Below are 12,719 nucleotides of genomic sequence, written 5' to 3' on the forward strand. Positions count from 1 at the left end.
TTCTTTTAACTTATATTGCACACAGTACTGAAAACCCTTATCTCTTCTTTTAGCTAGTGCTGGTACAGCTAGTGGAAAGATGGTCTCCCACATGCTTTCATTATCATTTGATGGAAAAAATAGAAATCTTGCTTTAGTAAAATTGGCACCTGGTTAGGTGGTCCGGTCAAACATTTTGGAAGAAGTAAAGCTAATGGCCACAACAAAGTTTATGGATATTTATCAAACCAAACATAATACCTCTCATTTTATATCTTTAAAAATATGCCTAGATTTCATGTGTTCTTGACATCTGTACTTTCTACTTCCAGAGAAGTTTTTAGGTAACTTAATCTTGGTGTTAGAGCAAGAAAAGGCAGGTATAGAAACAGGGTCCCAGGTGTTTGAGGCCCTGCAAATCATATTTTTACAGTTCTTTTGAAATTGGACATAAAATTCTAAGTATATTTACAGAGCATTGCACTTTTTGTTTAAGTCAGTAGTGGAAAGTATGCAGATTATTGCTGTATATTTCTACCTCTGGCTATTTCATGACAATTAGATATACATAAACAATTTTCCCTCAAGCTTTTTCTTTTTGAAAAGATAATATGACATCAAACTGACCCCTTCTGTCTCCTTCTAGAACCTTCTCCAAGGGTACATTTATGTTCAGGTCATACTGAGAAATTCCATGCACTTTTATGTTTGTTCTTTGTCAGACTGTTCTCTTGTTTGGAGTAGATAATGAACTCTCATACTCAGTATTCAAAACACATCTCAACTTTCCTTGGTATTTCCAATTTTAAACTTAGTTGCTTTTTTATTCTTCCTTCTACAGACCTTTATACCTTTGTTCCACTTACCTACATTTTCAGTTTATGTTTTGTCTACATTTGGAGTGTATGTATTTGACTTACATTTATCTTCTGTATCAGGGCTCAAGAACATATTTAGAGACATGTTGTAGGTGTTCAACAAATAGGTTTCTTAACATTGTAATGTATATTCACATACATATATAGTATGCTCACACACATAAAGACATGTTATAGGTAAAGATTGACATGCATCTTTCATTTGAAAAATTATGGGCCGATAAATTAGGGCTTGGAACTGACCTCAATTTTCAGATAACTTTATGGTTTGTTTTCTTAAAAATGACCAAATTTATACACCATTTTCACAAATATATATTAACTTTCACCTTACATTCTTATTTATTGTCACTGCCTTCTAGAAGTGGTAGGCATCACAGTTTGTTTTCTATATAAAAAAACATATTTTATCTTGAATTGACAGCAGTTTGACTTCTGTGGAAATTAGCTTTTACCATAACTAAGAGTCAATTGTTACATAGTTAAAAAAAAAAACTCTCAGATTGGAAATTATAATTACACTGAATAAATTACCAGAAGGATTGAGAAACTGAGGATAACAATTAATAAAATCGTTTTAATTTGAATATAGGAAAATGTGTGTGAGTGAGACTAAAAAGCTGATTCATCAGCTCAGACCTGGACAAGGAGTTTTAATGATTGGCAGGGGATGTGGAAAATCCTTCTCTGATACTCAGATAGTCTTCTTATCTGCCTTTTTAAATCTCCTTGTATATTAGGCTGTCAGGAATTGGGGGGAGGTGCAATGGTTATTAGGAGTGGTATACCTAGAAAATGTCTGGCCTTTGTAAGGCTCTCTTTTAGGATATACTGAGATGTTTATTCTGAACATTCCATAATTTATGTTTCTATGTGTTAATTAGCTTACCTTTAGCATTAATCTTCATACTCCATACTACCCTAAAAGTGGACATGACGTAATACCTTATCTCTTTTAATCTTACAGCATTATTCTTTAACAAACAGAAAATGAATGAAAATAAAGATACTGATTCAAAAGACAGTGGAGAATATGAAGATGACTTTGAAAAGGACCTGGAGTGGTTGATTAATGAAAAAGAAAAAAGTGATGCCAGCATAATGGAGGTATATATAAACTGCCAGCAGCATTCATAGTAATCATATTAACAAAGTGTTTTGTAGTTCTTGAGGAGTTTTCACATGTATTATCTCATCTAAACCTCACAAAATTCCTTTAGTATACATAGAATGAGTAGCATTATTCCCATTTTAGACAAAAAAATTGAAGCATATAGAGTTTAAATGTTGTGTCAAAGCATAGGGTTAATTAGTGAGAGAACAGTGGTTAAATTGGCACTTAAAGCTAAAATTGTAATTAAAAATAAAATAATTTATATAATTCAGTAATACAATTTATTGCATCAGAAGTAAAAAGCAAATACAACCAATTTCTACTTTATGTGAACTTGGGTAAAATCAGGGGGTTTACTTTCAATATACATGAAAAATAAAGCAAATCCTCAAAATCATGGTCTTTCAGCTAATATTTGAAACATTAAGAGTGAATTTTAGGGGAATGAATATACAGAAAAAAGTAAAGGGTCAAAGACTGAGATGCAGGAATATATGTAGAAAAAAGTGGATCCATTAATCATGATTCTATACTATTTATCAGACATGTAGTAGGGATATCTAGGAAAATCAACCAGTTTCTGAATTACAGAAGGTTCTGTCTCTCTTTACTTATATATAGTGTGTATGTATATCTATAATATATGAGTGTATATATATGCATATGTATTGACACTGAAAATGAAAGAAAGTGAAAGTGTTATTTGCTCAGTTGTGTCTGCAGCCTGCCAGGCTCCTCTTAATGGAATTCTCCAGGCAAAGATACTGGAGTGGGTAGCCATTCCCTTCTCCAGGGGATCGTCTTTACCATCCGAGCCACCAGAGAAGCTCCTATTGACACTAATTATATATAACTTTATTAAGATATATAACTATTATACATAATGTAATTAGTGTCAATAAGTAGAGAAGTAATGAAGAAAAGGACCAAGAGTGGGATAAGATAGGTGACTTGAGAGGGGTGTTGATCAAAGCATTTACAGCAGGAGCTAGTTTTAAGAGGGTTAAAGAAAAGACTACAAGGAAATGAAGGCTGCAGGTTTTTTATCACAACTCTCTCTTGGTTCTATATTGCTTTCTTATGCAGTGGAGAAGACAGATGAGATAGATAACATTTGGAAAAGGCAACAGAGTCAAAAGTGAAGACTTTTCTAAGATGGCTTTTACATGGCGGTTTTATGCATCTTTAACAGAAAAATAATCAGAATGAGTAGAGGAACAGATGAAAGAAAAGTGAAAGTGAAAGTCACTCAGTCGTATCCTATTCTTTGCAACTCCATGAACTGTAGCCCTCCAGGCTCCTCTGACCATGGAATTCTCCAGGCCAGAATACTGGAGTGGGTAGCTGTACCCTTCTCCAAGGGATCTTCCCAACCTGGGATCAAACCCAGGTCTGCCGCATTGCAGGCGGATTCTTTACCATCTGAGCCACCAGGGAAGCCCAGAGGAAGAGATACCAGAGCAATAATGCTAAACCAAGGTCTCATGACTAGAAAGGTATGAGATCCACAGCACAGGGTAAAAGAATTAGAGAAATTATAATGATAATTCATTGCCTCATTGCTTTATTCAGTCATTGAAAAGTAATGATCACTTGGCCATGTGTCAGAGGCTGTTCTAGGTGCTGTGGATACAGCAGTAGTTAAAACACAGTGCTCTAATGTATCTTGTTCATTCCAGTGGGTTATTAAAATCACTCTTTCCTTTGAGGCTGGTAGGAAAAAATAGATGACAGAGAAACAGGGGTGAGGGTTAGCAGAAGATTTTATTGTAGTGGATTTTAAAAAGAAGTAAAAGCTAAAGGAGAATTTGGAAACAGATACTGTAGAAATGAACCAGAGAATCAAATAAGGCTAAAAAGAACAATTACAATGCAGAGATCTTAGTTTAATCTTAGTGCCTTGGTAGTCATTTTAGGGGGCCACATTGATTTGCTTATTGGACATATAGTAGTGTTGTCCAGGTTAGGAAGAAGAGGCTGTTAGAATTGGTGACTAAGCTAGTAGAAGAGGAAGGGAATTTTAAGGGGTTGATGACAGCAGGATGTAGTAGCCATTACTTAGTAGATGTGGAGCAGGGTTTTGTGAAAATACTGGTTCATGGTTCATGTGGAATTAAATTCTTTTAAAAAAGTAAGACCAAGTTATATAATGGTGTTTAACATAGATTGCTGGAGCCTCTGAAGATAACTGAGGAAGGAAAATCTGATCCGGAGGTAAAAGTTGACTTGGAATTTGGGTATAGATCATGCAGAAAATAGCAGCAATAATAATTTGAAAAGATCATAGGAAACTCAGAATGATAAGGACTTGACCAAAGGCAGTGACCTTGTAATGGTCCTGGGGAGAAAAAGATATTTTTGAAAAAGTACAAATATTACAAGGAGAAAGCATTTAAAAGTATATTCTTCTGAAAATGTAAAAGGAAGAACATTTTATAGAGGGAGGGATATTAATATTGTACTGTTTGTAGCTACATTTTTATACATAAGCATGGAATCTTTAAAAAAAAGCAGTCACTCTAGTACTTAGCAACATGAAATTCAGATTTAAATTTTTCCTCAATTTTTTTTGCTTTTTCCCTTGGGGAAATAAAATACGAATTAGAAAACTATGAGTGAAGTATGAGCAGGAAGTATGTAAATTTTCCCATTCATAAAATAAATTACGAATATGAACATCCATCTTGGATTGTCTACATATGAGTGGACAAAGAGTCTTAATTTTTACTGAAAATGAATCTCATCTCTGTTTTTCTAGATGGCTTGTGAGAATGAAGAGAATATTAACCAAGACTTAAAAGAGAATGAAACAGAAATAGAACACACCAAGCATCTTTCTGATCCTGATAAATCTTCGAAGGATGAGGTTTCACCAAGAAGAAATGACTTTATTTCTGTACCAAGTATTCAACCTTTGGACCCCATATCAGATTCAGACAGTGAAAACTCTTTGCAAGAATCCAAACTAGAAAGCCATCAAGACCTGGAGGAGGAAGAGGATGAGGAAGTAAGGAGATATATTATGGAGAAAATTATACAAGCCAACAGACTTCTACAAAATCAAGAACCAGTGAATGATAAAAGGGAACGCAAACTTAAATTCAAGGACAAATTAGTTGATTTAGAAGTTCCTCCTCTGGAAGACAGTGATACTTACAAAAATTATTTTGAAAATGAAAGTAATATGTCTGGAAAACTGTCACAGTTATGTATTTCCAATGAATTTGGACAAGAAAATGTGATCCTGTCACTTACTGATGGAAATTGTGAAGAAAACAAGGATAAGAAAATCCTAATGGAGAGAGATGGAAAGTTTGAACTTGTGAATTTACAGGACATTAAGAGTCAGGGGGTTTTGCCTCCCATTAATAATGCTAATAGTACAGAAGGTGAACCTCAGCAGTTGTCACCCAGATCTCCCAATTCGTCTGTCAGTGGAGTCAAGAAAGAAGAGCCAGTAGCCAAAGTTCATGCTCTTGCTCCCTTATCAACAGAAGAGCCACTGACTTACATCCCTCAGCCACCACCCAACCCCAACACTCATCCAAGCTCTGCTGCCAACTCAGATCGAAGTAAGGGGAACGGAAAATCTAACCATAGGACCCAGTCTGCAGATGTGTCTCCAGTGACCTCAACATACTGTCTCTCTCCTCGACAGAAAGAACTGAAAAAACGACTAGAACAAAAGAGAGAAAAGCTGAAGAGAGAGGTGAGAGCACAAGTGGGCATTATATTGAAAGTAGAATATGTTTCTATGTTTTATAAATTCAATAAGAATTGACATGGTTCTTCAAATGATTGGATATATGCACTTGCTTGTTTTTTCCTATTGTTAGATTAAGTGGTTAAGTGTTAAGAATCTGTATTTATGGAACAAGTACCCTAATTACCCTGGTCCTTTCTTGTCAAGATCATAAAAGCATAGTAATGAATGACTTGTGTTAGAGCTAGAGGAGATCTCAGTGATGGTTTCATCTGATCCTTTCCTTTTAAAGGTGAGGCTCAGAGAAGTTCAGCGACTCCTGAAAATAATCTTGATATGCTGTGCTGTGCTTCATCACTCAGTTGTGCCTGACTCTTTGCGACCCCCTGGGCTGTAGCTCGCCAGGCTCCTCTGTCCATGGGGATTTTCCAGGCATGAATACTGGAGTGGGTTGCCATGCCCTCCTCCAGGGCATCTTCCCAACCCAGGAATCGAACCCAGGTCTCCCACATTGCAGGTGGATTCTTTACCATCTGAGCCACCAGGGAAGCCCATGAATACTGGAGTGGGTAGCCTATCCTTTCTCCAGGGGATCTTCCCAACCCCCAAACTAGGGTCTCCTGCATTGCACGTGGATTCTTCACCAGCTGAGCTACCGGGGAAGCCCAATCTCGATATAAGATAGGTGAAAATCAGATGTCAGATGAAAAAAATGAAGGCACAAATTTGTTGCGGTTTAGAAGGCAACAAAGGAATTAGATTATAATACTCTGGTGTGTGTGTATGTTTGTGTGTATATTTTCATACATCTTCCAGGACTACTGGATGGAAGAAATTTTCACATATTGAGGTACAGGGAATTCTGGCTTATACATGATTTGTCTTGAACATTATGCGCCATTATGCTGACTAGAACAGCCTATCTATTTGAACAGCCTGTCAAACATACCTTGTACCTCTGCTTTCACCATTGGGGAAAAAAAAGAATGTATGTACCAGATTGTTTAGAATGCCACCTTGAAGACAGGATAAATGCTCCCAACCTTCCCATGACACTCATGCTAGTTCTCCTTTGAAGATGAGGTTCCCTTCCCAGACACTAAGTCCATACTGACTTACTGTGTACGTGTTAATCTGTCTCTTTTGAAACCTTGAAGGAATGTACCCCTGTCATATTTGGTATTTCATGTTCTTTGTTCTGCCAAGATAAAAACTGTGGTTTAGGCATCCAGAATGGAGCTGGGTGGCCATTGTGGATATGGTTTCAGATGTGTTCCTTTTTTTTTTTTTTTTTTTTATAAATTTATTTATTTTAGTTGGGGGCTAATTACTTTACAATATTGTAATAGTTTTTGCCATATATTGACATGAATCAGCCATGGGTTTACATGTGTTCCCCTTCCTGGACCCCCCACCCACCTCCCTCCCCATCCCATCCCTCTGGGTCATCCCATTGCCCCAGCCCTGAGCCCTTGTCTCATGCATCGAACATGGAATGGTGTTCTGTTTCACATATGATAATATACATGTTTCAATGCTATCCTCCCAGAACATCCCACCCTCACCTTCTCCCTCAGAGTCCATAAAATTGTTCTATGCATCTGTGTCTCTTATTCTGTCTCGCATATAGGGTTATCGTTACCATCTTTCAAATTCCATATATATGCATTAGTATACTGTATTGTTGTTTTTCTTTCTGGCTTACTTCACTCTGTATAATGGGCTCCAGTTTCATCCATCTCTGTAGAACCGATTCAAATGTATTTTTTTTAATGGCTGAGTGATATTCCATTGTGTATATGTACCACAGCTTCCTTATCCATTCGTCTGCTGATGGACATCTAGGTTGCTTCCATGTCCTGGCTATTATAAACAGTGCTGCGATGAACATTGGGGTACACGCGTCTCTTTCAATTCTGGTTTCCTCGGTGTATATGCCCAGCAGTGGGATTGCTGGGTCATATGGCAGTTCTATTCCCAGTTTTTTAAGGAATCTCCACACTGTTCTCCATAGTGGCTGTACTAGTTTGCATTCCCACCAACAGTGTAAGAGGGTTCCCTTTTCTCCACACCCTCTCCAGCATTTATTGCTTGTAGACTTTTGGATAGCAGCCATTCTGACTGGTGTGAAATGATACCTCATTGTGGTTTTGATTTGCATTTCTCTAATAATGAGTGATGTTGAGCATCTTTTCATGTGTTTGTTAGCCATCTGTATGTCTTCTTTGGAGAAACGTCTGTTTAGTTCTTTGGCCCATTTTTTGATTGGGTCGTTTATTTTTCTGGAATTCAGCTGCAGAAGTTGCTTGTATATTTTTGAGATTAATTGTTTGTCTGTTGCTTTGTTTGCTATTATTTTCTCCCATTCTGAAGGCTGTCTTTTCACCTTGCTTATAGTTTCCTTTGTTGTGCAAAAGCTTTTAATTTTAATTAGGTCCCATTTGTTTATTTTTGCTTTTATTTCCAATATTCTGGGAGGTGGATCATGGAGGATCCTGCTGTGATTCATGTCGGAGAGTGTTTTGCCTATGTTTTCCTCTAGGAGTTTTATAGTTTCTGGTCTTACGTTTAGATCTTTAATCCATTTTGAGTTTATTTTTGTGTACGGTGTTAGGAAGTGTTCTAGTTTCATTCTTTTACAAGTGGTTGACCAGTTTTCCCAGCACCACTTGTTAAAGAGATTGTCTTTTCTCCATTGTATATTCTTGCCTCCTTTGTCGAAGATAAGGTGTCCATATGTGCGTGGGTTTATCTCTGGGCTTTCTATTTTGTTCCATTGATCTATGTTTCTATCTTTGTGCCAGTACCATACTGTCTTGATGACTGTGGCTTTGTAGTAGAGCCTGAAGTCAGGCAGGTTGATTCCTCCAGTTCCATTCTTCTTCCTCAAGACTGCTTTGGCTATTCGAGGTTTCTTGTATTTCCATACAAATTGTGAGATGATTTGTTCTAGTTCTGTGAAAAATACCATTGGTAGCTTGATAGGGATTGCGTTGAATCTATAGATTGCTTTGGGTAGTATACTCACTTTCACTATATTAATTCTTCCAATCCATGAACACGGTATATTTCTCCATCTGTTTGTGTCCTCTTTGATTTCTTTCATCAGTGTTTTATAGTTTTCTATATATAAGTCTTTTGTTTCTTTAGGCAGATATATTCCTAAGTATTTTATTCTTTTTGTTGCAATGGTGAATGGTATTGTTTCCTTAATTTCTCTTTCTGTTTTCTCATTATTGGAGTATAGGAATGCAAGGGATTTCTGTATGTTAATTTTATATCCTGCAACTTTACTATATTCATTGATCAACTCTAGTAATTTTCTAGTAGAGTCTTTAGGGTTTTCTATGTAGAGGATCATGTCATCTGCAAACAGTGAGAGTTTTACTTCTTCTTTTCCTATCTGTATTCCATTTATTTCTTTTTCAGCTCTGATTGCTGTGGCCAAAACTTCCAAAACTATGTTGAATAGTAGTGGTGAAAGTGGGCATCCTTGCCTTGTTCCTGACTTTAGGGGACATGCTTTCAATTTTTCACCATTGAGGATAATGTTTGCTGTGGGTTTGTCATATATAGCTTTTATTATGTTGAGATATGTTCCTTCTATTCCTGCTTTCTGAAGGGTTTTTATCATAAATGGATGCTGAATTTTGTCAAAGGCTTTTTCTGCATCTATTGAGATAACCATATGGTTTTTTTCTTTCAATTTGTTAATGTGGTGTATTACATTGATTGATTTGCGGATGTTAAAAAAACCTTGCATTCCTGGGATAAAGCCCACTTGGTCATGATGTATGATCTTTTTAATATGATGTTGGATTCTGTTTGCTAGAATTTTATTAAGGATTTTTGCATCTATGTTCATCAGTGATATTGGCCTGTAGTTTTCCTTTTTTGTGACATCTTTGTCTGGTTTTGGAATTAGGGTGATGGTGGCCTCATAGAATGAGTTTGGAAGTTTACCATCTTCTGCAATTTTCTGGAAGAGTTTGAGTAGGATAGGTGTTAGCTCTTCTCTAAATTTTTGGTAGAATTCCACTGTGAAGCCGTCTGGTCCTGGGCTTTTGTTTGCTGGAAGATTTCTGATTACAGTTTCGATTTCCGTGCTTGTGATGGGTCTGTTAAGATCTTCTATTTCTTCCTGGTTCAGTTTTGGAAAGTTATACTTTTCTAAGAATTTGTCCATTTCTTCCAAGTTGTCCATTTTATTGGCATATAGCTGTTGGTAGTAGTCTCTTATGATCCTTTGTATTTCTGTGGAGTCTGTTGTGATCTCTCCATTTTCATTTCTAATTTTGTTGATCTGATTCTTCTCCCTTTGTTTCTTGATGAGTCTGGCTAATGGCTTGTCAATTTTGTTTATCAGATGTGTTCCTTTATAACCAAGAACCTGAATTTTCTAAACTGTATCAAACTCAAGTATATCACCAGACCTCTTCAAAATACCATCTGCCAGCTTTAACCTTATGGTCTCAAGGTCTCCCCTTGTAGTTATTTCACCATTTCAGATACTAGCCAATCCTTGCTTAAGAAGCACCCTTATTTCTTGCTAGCTTCAATCCTAATTCCCGACAAACAAGTTATGTGATTTGCATTTTTTGCCTATGTATATGCTTTCCCTATTTTGTAATGCAGTAGAACACAGTCCAGACACTTCCTGAATCTGTGTCTCCTGGGCAGTAGTCCTCAGTGTGGCTGGAATACAACTCTTTTCTGTTCCTCTTATAGATTATTATCAATACTACATTTTCTTGATTTCAGGGATTTTAGTTTTAATTAAGAATAGAGCCTAATAACCTAACTGAAATGTCTCCAAGATGCCATACAGAATCCAAAATTATTATTATTTTGATGGGGAGGGGGAATAAAAGTGTTTTATAATTCAAAATTCTAAGTACTAAAACTGGGAAATTTTCTCTGAACTACATAAATCAGTGCCCTGATTCTCTGTTTTACTGAATACCAGATAGCATTAAGCTGAACCATATAAAATGTCTAACTGTAAATACCTACCTGCAAAAGAATCACAGTTAATAGAACATAAGAAGAAACGTTAAAGATTATTTCATAGGTGAAAAACTAGTCTAGAAAATTTAAATAACTTTACCAAAGTCCCATGACTTGTTTGTAGCAAAGTCAAAATCCCAGTTTTCCTGTCATGTTGAGAAGTTGAGAAGTGGTATATTTTCCACTTAGTAGGAAATGATCAATGGAAATTTCTAGCATTTAAATCAGGAACTCACATTAGCAAAAAAAGATTAAGAAGTGAAGTTACTAAGAACAGGTAACCTATAGCACACTTTTAGGCAGGAAATCTGAAAGGGTGCATACTTAATCAAATTTAGCTTAGTTGGCTACTGAAATCTGAACTCTGTCAGACTCAGCTTCCTTGGTTCAGGTATATAATAGGTACATAAACGGATCTGTTAACTCAGAACTGCATGATAATATAAAAGAATTTGTTGAGAATAACTGAACTACTTGTTTGCTGCACACACACACATGTGTGCTTCAGGTACATGTGTGCTTCAGCATATATTTCTATAGAATTTATGTAGGAAATTTTATATAATTTCAGTGTCTTTTTCACTAATGAACTAATGGTAATCTTTAACGGGTATGACTAATGGATAATTTGTTTTTCTTTTGATCCTCTTTTTTGGGTGTCACACACTGTTTTGGGATATACTTTTCTCATGTCAGGATCCTCATAACTAAATTTTACTTTGCTTATGTACTTGCTCAAGGAATAGTCTTTAAGTGCTAAGGCTTTAAAATATTTTCATCTGGTTTCAGGGGAAGGCTTTCCTTTTTGATGCCCTGCAAAATATTTCCTAGATTGGGCTGCTCTACTCCATCTCCCTACACTAAGTGCATCATCTCACTGTTCTCTTTGGCAACTGCAGTATCTGTGCTTGGGCTAATATCATCTATTTAATCCAGATGTCCTGTCTGGCAAAATAATTGTCCTACAATTATTCATGCAAGGCATCCCAAATCCTTTGGTAAAAGGGAGCTACAATAAATATAAAATTTAACACTTAGTAAATTAACATATTATGTAAACTCCATTAAGGGCTTAGAAAATGGTATACAAGTTTTTAAAAAGACATTTTATGCTATTAATTGTATAGAGTTTTTCCTTTCCCTTCTACATTTTGTTCAATCAAAAAGGGCTTGCTATATTGTCAAAACACATGGAAAGAACTCTGAATTCCATTATTTGAAAACAGTTTAAGCATGGATTCTATCATTCAGTTTATTTCCATGCTAAAATTTTAGTATTGGAAGAGATTTATGAGCTTGTTAATACAACTTCATTTTATAGATGAGAATACTGAGTTAAATGGTTTGCCCAAATTAACATAGTATGATGGCAGTATGATTGTTACTCAGATCTCTTTAACTTCTACCATGGTGATACTTCCACTAAGACATGCTGCATTGTTCCCAGTTACTGTTTTAGAGCTCTTCATAACTGGTTTAAGTAAGTACATCTCTTAAAGTTTAAGTAACTCTCTTTTATAACATCACTTTAATAATTCAGTTAAAAAATTGATTTTGTTCTTATAGTTAACTGTGTAAATATTTTTCTGATAGTGAAAATGTTACTTTATGGATATACACAGTTGAAAATATTTTTAAACATTATGATAAAAAGTCTCCAACACATATGAAGGTACAGTTAACCCTTATGTCTCCATTACTCAGATTCAAGAGTCATTGAGATTTTGGCATATTTACTTCATCTCTTCCTTTTTTGGCTGAAGTTTTTTTCAAAGCAAGTCCTAGACATCCAATCATTGCTCACTTGTACACTTCAGAGATGATTGTATACTTCAAAAAGAAAATGATTATAGCACTGGTTTCGTAATCACAATGTCATGTGTCACAATTAACAAATTTAACAACAGTGTAAAAATGTTTAAGACATTTATAGTGCTTCTATAGACACCATATTAGCACTTGTGGAGTGAGTGCTTGTGTATGTGTATGTGTGTTTGGGGCGGTCTTTTGCATAACTGCTGTTTTTGAGGAGTTAAAT

General features: G+C 35.8%; 1 protein-coding gene across 22 annotated transcripts in view; it reads left to right on the plus strand.

Moving 5' to 3' along the window:
* Positions 1-12,719, plus strand: part of CCDC181 (coiled-coil domain containing 181) — a 42,826-nt gene that overhangs the window by 4,048 nt on the left and 26,059 nt on the right. For all 22 annotated transcript variants that reach the window (XR_014053449.1, XR_014053450.1, XM_081489595.1 and 19 more), the window contains 2 exons: positions 1,825-1,964; positions 4,730-5,680. Coding sequence is in view for 20 of the 22 variants with exons in the window: in XM_081489595.1 (XP_081345721.1) it covers positions 1,848-1,964; positions 4,730-5,680 (1,068 nt within the window). In the remaining 2 variants the exon portion in view is untranslated. The remainder of the gene's footprint in view (positions 1-1,824; positions 1,965-4,729; positions 5,681-12,719) is intronic.

The sequence above is a fragment of the Giraffa tippelskirchi genome, chromosome 5 (genome assembly GCF_054371585.1).
Source record: "Giraffa tippelskirchi isolate mGirTip1 chromosome 5, T2T-mGirTip1v1.2.pri, whole genome shotgun sequence".
Lineage (NCBI taxonomy): Eukaryota > Metazoa > Chordata > Mammalia > Artiodactyla > Giraffidae > Giraffa > Giraffa tippelskirchi.